At 46.9% G+C, this 6,788-nt stretch overlaps 1 protein-coding gene across 1 annotated transcript; it reads left to right on the top strand.

Moving 5' to 3' along the window:
* Positions 1 to 878: 878 nt before the first annotated feature.
* On the top strand, positions 879 to 2,209 carry LOC111072427 (endoplasmic reticulum resident protein 44). Its single transcript, XM_022364285.2, has one exon. It carries the CDS (start codon positions 898 to 900, stop codon positions 2,131 to 2,133), a length of 1,236 nt encoding a protein of 411 aa, XP_022219977.2. The 5' UTR covers positions 879 to 897; the 3' UTR covers positions 2,134 to 2,209.
* The last annotated feature ends 4,579 nt before the right edge of the window (positions 2,210 to 6,788 follow it).

Here is a 6,788-nt window from a genome sequence, read left to right as displayed (position 1 = left end):
CGTTTGATAAGCTCCAACTAATAATTCATGAATGGACACGCGCATGGGGCAAGCTGTTGCTGCATGATTTTTAAATATGATGCGAATGAGTTTATAAGTTTTGCTTGCTTATTTTTATTTAAGCTGCGTAGAGTCGAACGCTGGAAGGGTGAGGGGTGGCGGCAGTCAGTGCGTTGCGTATCCTCCCTTGGGGGTGGTTTCACTTTGGCTTCGGCTTTGGATTGATTGATGTCTTTGCTGGCAAACGTCTCTCAGACAATCATTAGCTTCGAATTCGTCGATTCCTTTACTCTCTTTGGGTTTGGGTATATCCTCTTCCTCCACTCTGTGCCACGCCCCCATTCACAGGCAGAGTGAGTGGCGTTGACAGCTTGCCAAATTGTCTGCTGAAATTCCTAGTCGCAAGTTTCAGACATCGTCCCATGACCATGACGCATCATTAGCATCCAAGTGCGAGGAGTATCTTTGCATCTATGTATCTGTATCTGTAACTGTATCTGGACAGGGCTCGTGTTTGGATTTGCAATGAAATAGATATTTAATTCTAATTTCAGCAGTGGTTGAAACATTTTCTAAGGCTGCAAGTGGTAGGGAAATCAATAAGAGGTTAACGAACTATTTTACTGACTTAGAATTCCGATCGATAGCTTGGTAAAAGTATTAAATTCAAGCTATAATTTAATACTTCTATGCTTAAAGTTCGTTTGCCATCTAAAGTGCCTCCCATAGCCAGAAGAACGATCACAAAAACCAACATTAAAGCTCCATTTGTGTCAGTCCCACGTAGACGTAGCGAATGCATTAAAAAACCGAAAAAATTATGAATTTCACACTTGCAATTAGACAACTTCCCTATCGATCACCAATCACTGGTAGAACATCGTTAGTCGAGTGCAAATGGCTCTTAGAAAGCTCTCCTGTTGTTGGGCTCTCCTGCTGATCTTGGGCTGCCACCAAGTGGCGCCCATTGCTGGCAGTTCGGTGGTTGTGGGCGATCACAACATCGACCAAATACTCGAGTCGAACGAACTGGTGCTGCTCAACTTCTACACGGAGTGGTGCCCCTTCAGCATCCGACTGGCGCCCATCTTCGAGGAGGCGGCCAGGCAGGTATATGCCACGTTCCCAGAGGCGGGACGGGTGACAGTGGGCAGGGTGAACTGCGATACGGAGAAAAATGTGGCCAACAAATTCGACATTATCAAGTATCCCACGCTGAGGGTGGTGCGCCATGGACAGATGGGCAGGAGCGAGTACCGTGGCCAGAGGTCGGTGCAGGCGTTCTACCAGTTCGTGGAGCAGGAGCTCGCCGATCCCGTCCGGGAGTTCCTCACACTCGAGGAGCTGCATTATATCAAGGACGACACCGGCGTTATTGTTGGCTACTTCATGGACAAAAATAACGCGGACTATGAGAACCTACGCAAGGTGGCGAGCATTTCGAAGAGGGAATGCCGGTTCTATGCGGGCTTTGGCCAGGTGTCGGAGGGACTCCATCCGGCTGGAGAGAATACGCTCATCTTTCGCGCCGATGCCACAAAGTCCAGCCACAGGGAGTACTACAGCGAGTACACGGGCAGCATAAGCAACTTTGACGAACTGCTGACCTGGACGGATGAGAAGTGCATCCAGCTGGTGCGGGAAATCACCTTCGACAATGCCGAGGAAATCGCCGAGGAGGGTCTGCCCTTTGTCATGCTCTTCTACAACAAGAACAACCTGCAGCCCGTGATGGAGTTCAAGACGGTGGTCGAGACCAAATTGTCGCATACGTCCATGGTCAACTATTTGACGGCCGATGGTGAGCTCTTCACGCATCCGCTGCATCATCTGGGCAAGACCATGGCCGATCTGCCCGTCATAGCCATCGACTCGTTCCGCCACATGTATCTGTTTCCCCGCTACGAGGACATCCACAAGCCGGGCGTGCTGCAGGAGTTCGTCAATGATCTGTTCACTGGCAAGCTGCACCATTACTTCCACTACGGTGGCGAGCTACCCACAACGATGTGGGAGAATGACACAACCCAGGACGAAATTCTTGCGGCTGTGGTGCCCGAATCGCAGTTCAAGCAGCTGCTGCCCTCCCCGCATCGCTACACACTGATCAACCAAACCAAAGATGAGTTGTAGCTCTAAATAGAAATGTTAATTTCGCAACCATTGAATATTAAAGGTTTCCTAGGCTAGATTCCCAGCAGCAGCGGCAGAGGTGAAATATTTCCACAGCTCCTTTCTGGGGCGGCCTGGCCAGAGAGCGGCATTGAATGCCCGTTTCGGGCGGCTGTGACAAATCGAACACCCATCCGATATGGACATTGCTGCTCCACAGTCCGACGCGTGCCTCGATATCGATATTTCCAGGAAGCCCAAAGCAGCAGCAGCAACAGCAGCATCAGCAGTCCAGAATGGCAGTTGGAATGGTCATTCCATTTGAATACGAGTATTCATGCTGGCAGACTGGCAGACGGCTCGAACCATATAAATGCTAATAAACTCATTAGTCAAGCATTTTAGCACTCAAATCTCACATAGTGCAGTGCGTTGCCAGGCTTTAAGGCAGCTTTAAGCCAGAGAATAAGCCAATTTCTATTGCATAATGAGTGCATAATTAGCAGAGCTCTTTATTCCAATGTATTCTTGGATATGTGTGGCATGTTTCTGGCAAATCCTCGAGGGAGTGCACCATTCCGCAGCACTCCGCTTATGGCTACGCCTCAGAGCAAACACTTTTACTCCAATATTGTCATATTTAATAATATTTTTATGGTCATATATCTGTAGACAAACGAGCGTGACTCGAAACGACTGGAGACTAGAGACTGCAGACTGCAGGCTGAAGTCGAAGATAGAGAGTCGACTGCAGCAGCCTGCAGCTGCCTCTAATCAGCGTCAGGAGCGCGTGCCAGTCGCGTTGTCACCTGCACAATTATAGAATTTTCCATAATCGGGCAATGCGCGGCCACCAAAATGGCAAGACTCCAAAAAGGTGCGCCACAGCGCAGAGCACAGACCAAGAGCGAGCTGTGAGCTGAGAGCTCTCTGTGTCCGCGCGAGAAGTGTCCGCCATAAATAACTGCCAATAAATGTCAACGTTTTTGGCGCATTAACATAACAGCTAAGCCGATTTCGTTGACAGGTGACTGTCTGTCTCTCTCTGTCCCAGCCAGCCAGCCATCCATCCATCCATCCAGTGCCTGCTGCCATCATTATTTTCTCTGCTCGCATCTTCTGCACAATTGAAATAATCGTCTTTTAATCGCCTACGCCTCGACGGACTGTCTGGGCCTCCAATTACCGCTTCAATCGTTAACTTCTGAGGCTGTCTGAGGCTGGGACTTAGCTTGGGTGCCAAGACGATCTCTAGTTGAATTGGTCTTCAATGGTCTTGCTGGATGCTGTGGATGCTGAAGCTCATCAAGGCAGATCGACCATCGGCCGCGGAGGAAGTCACGTGCGGAAGTTTTTTTTTTTTTTTGGGAAAACTTTCTCAGTTTTAATGGATCGTTGTTCTAAATTAGAGTACCAGAAAACTTCCGTTTATAATTTGGAGTAGAAAATTTCACTGGTGCTCGTATTAGCCCAGTTTCGTAGAATTTTCCGCCCATTTCCTGTATCCTAAAGCAAAGTCTCTTCTGCAGCACAGTTACAAGTGCAATTTGCAGCCTCCAAATGTGTGATATTTCAATTAAAATTTAACGGCGCAAGTCATTAAATGACAAATACAACTTGCATTGCCGCAGCAGAGCGGCTGGGGCCGAGGGGCAAGCAAGATGCCACAAAAAGAGCTGAAATGTCAGAGCACAGCGACAGATGGACAGGTGGACAGACGACCTATCGACAATAACAACAACAACCATTTGAGTGGAGAGCTCAACATATTCAAAGTTGTGCACGAGCGGGATTCCAATTTCATTTTGTGCTGCTCGATGGCAAAGAAAACGCAACAAAAAAAACAAAACAAAGCAGAAACCGTTTGCTCGTCCAACGTGCAACAAATAACGAAACGAAAAAAAAACACAAACAAAACGTTTTTGTTTAATTAAATTAACAAAATACGCGACGGATGAACAGCAGCAGAGACAGAGACAGAGTCAGAGGCGCAAAAACTCAGTTATTTTGCACGCAGGCCAACACGCCAACACGTGTTGCAAGGGCCCGGCCGCCGCCTGGCTAAGAGAGAGCGCTGCCTGCCACAGGCTCCACACGCGCTCTCTTAAGGCCCAGAGGCTTGCTCGCTCGCACCAGCAGCAAGCTCTTTGGCTGTCTCACTCGAGCCTCCATTGCAACGACTGCCTCTCGCTCCCACCTGGGGGTAGCGTATGCCATGCCCCATAGCCGTCTCACTCGTTGGCTGCCTTCAGTCCGCTTTGGCCAATCCGGAGCAAGCGCTTCAATGCGCCATGCGCGCATACAACAAAAAGGCGGAGTCCGGTTTCGGACCTTCAATGCAGTTGCCCCTCGCCCTCGCTTCCCACTGCGGTGGCCAGCCCTATAGCCTGCCCCTGCGCCATTGCCGCTTCTGTCGGTTCTTCTGGATGTCTGTCAACCATTTGGCGTCCATGACCAACCATGACGGCTGCTCTCGGCCTGGCTATGGCTATGGCTTTGGCTTTGGCTTCACTGCGGCTGGCCTTTTGACATTTCGCTCGGAGGCAATGAAGTCCATGGCGCCGCACAGTTGCATCTGCAACCGCCATGGCATCTGCAGCAACATCACTTATCTGTCCGGCAGCGGTTTGAGGCGAGAAATAAATATCTCATCATGCAACTGGAGTAGAATTTTGTATGGCATTGCGGTTGCAAATGATAAATTTTGAAATTTAAATGGAAGTTCTGGTGTTTAAGTGTTCGCTGGAGTCGATTTAATGACTTTTGCTAAAGAATTTCCAAATCTAAGTTGCTTATAAAACAAACAGAGAAGTTTAAGATAATATTTGCATGAAATCCAAGGATTTTGAATTTTCTTAAGCAAACATTTCACTGAATAACTTTTAAAATTTAAGATTTTTAACTCATGCAAAAATTTGGCCCAAGAAATCACTTTCTTGATTTAAGTACTTTAAAATATCTAAATGCTTGAGTAGAATGCAGAGATGAATTCCTATAAGCTAATAGGATTTTACCGACTCAAAATCCGTAAGAAAAATACGTTTCCCCTGCTCGATTTCTGGTCAGATAAAACACAAAAATTAATTTACAACTAGTATTCCATTTGCTTGTGTTATTTGAGCTATTGCTGCCGTAGGATAAATAAAAATTGTTCCACAACAAATCTATTCAATTAATAAAACAAATTTTTTTCTACAAAACCCAACATTCATGGCTGCCTCTTATCATATTTAAATCGCTTCAAATGTCCGCTCGTATGCAAATACCAAATGACATTGATGACAGTGCAAACAAGGAAATTTGTATGGCACTCAACTAAATGAAAACCCGCACGAAAACCACATACAAAAAAAAGGGGAAAATGCTGCCAAATGACAAGCCATAAAAAATAGGTAATTGCAGTGGGTGGGTGGCAATTAGGTGGCATAATCAAATTAGTCGATAAACTGCAAGGGAAACTGGAGGACATCAATATGATGTGCAATGCAGGGGCTGTGGCAGCGGCAGCCAATGGCGGACCACCTCCCGACGGCAGACCCATGGCAGAACACAGCGCTAAATGAAGCAATTTCCTAGTAATTCAAAAATGGAGAAGCCTGCAACATTGTGGGAGAGGGGCAATGGCAGTGCCTACAGCATATTTGACATACTCCATTCAGACCTATGGGTATTCTGCGGCCCAGGTGGACGACGAGCCAATTGCATTGATTAACTGAAATAAACGGCCCTACTATGCCTGCAGGAGCTCCTCTGCCCATTTAATTTCATGTATTTCGACTGGCTCTGCTGCACCCCCAGGGACTGACAGTTGCAGTTGTCACAGAGCCGAACCGGGGGCCGAAAATCGGGCAAAAATCTCCCTCCTGGCGATGGCCGATTCCCACCCGCCAGCGACACATGTCTGCTGTGCCCATAAAAAATGCCATGTCAAAAAGGAAAACAAAAAAAGAAACACAACAGAATACGTACAAAAAAAGAATGCCAATCCAAAGGCGAGCAGCAGAAAAAGAAATAAACCAAGTGCTCCAATAAAAATTCCACCGCCTTCGCCTGAATGCCGCACTGCTCGCACACTCGCACATACCCCATTCCTATCTCTCCGTCTCCCTCTCTCTCTCTCTCTCTAGCATGCTCTCTCTTTCCTTTTGTCTCTCTTTTTTGTGCTGTAGACTTTTTTAAGAGCGCGTTGCTGGTTTTTTGTGCTGCGTGCTCTTGAGCTTGGTTTACATTGCGTATGAGTGATATGCTTTTTTCCGCCTTTGGTTTGCCGCCGCGGCGGTTGAAATGAATATGTGTGTGCGATTATTAGCTGTACAAAAAATTGCAATCCGTTTTTTTTTTTGTGCGCTGCCTTTTGCGGGGTTTTTGTGGATTTTTAATTTGAATATTACATGTATTAAAAACTCATTACTACGCGTACGATGCGCCATCGAAGTTGGTCAATGGGCTAATGGACGACGGATGCGGATTTTTTGTGTGTGTGTGCGGTTTTTGCTTGAAAATTATGAAAATTATGCACTTGACGGGGGGATGTAGATGTCGAAGGTTTTTTCCTTCATTTCACTTTTGATATCTCTAACACAGTCAGCAGCAAATGTCGACGAGCGATACTCTTGACTATCCAGAGTCCGGTAAGCCGTGCCATTATTTATACCGTTGCAACAATTCTGCATGCT

The sequence above is a fragment of the Drosophila obscura genome, unplaced genomic scaffold (genome assembly GCF_018151105.1).
Source record: "Drosophila obscura isolate BZ-5 IFL unplaced genomic scaffold, ASM1815110v1 contig_4, whole genome shotgun sequence".
Lineage (NCBI taxonomy): Eukaryota > Metazoa > Arthropoda > Insecta > Diptera > Drosophilidae > Drosophila > Drosophila obscura.
This window is presented reverse-complemented; position numbering and strand designations above follow the sequence as displayed.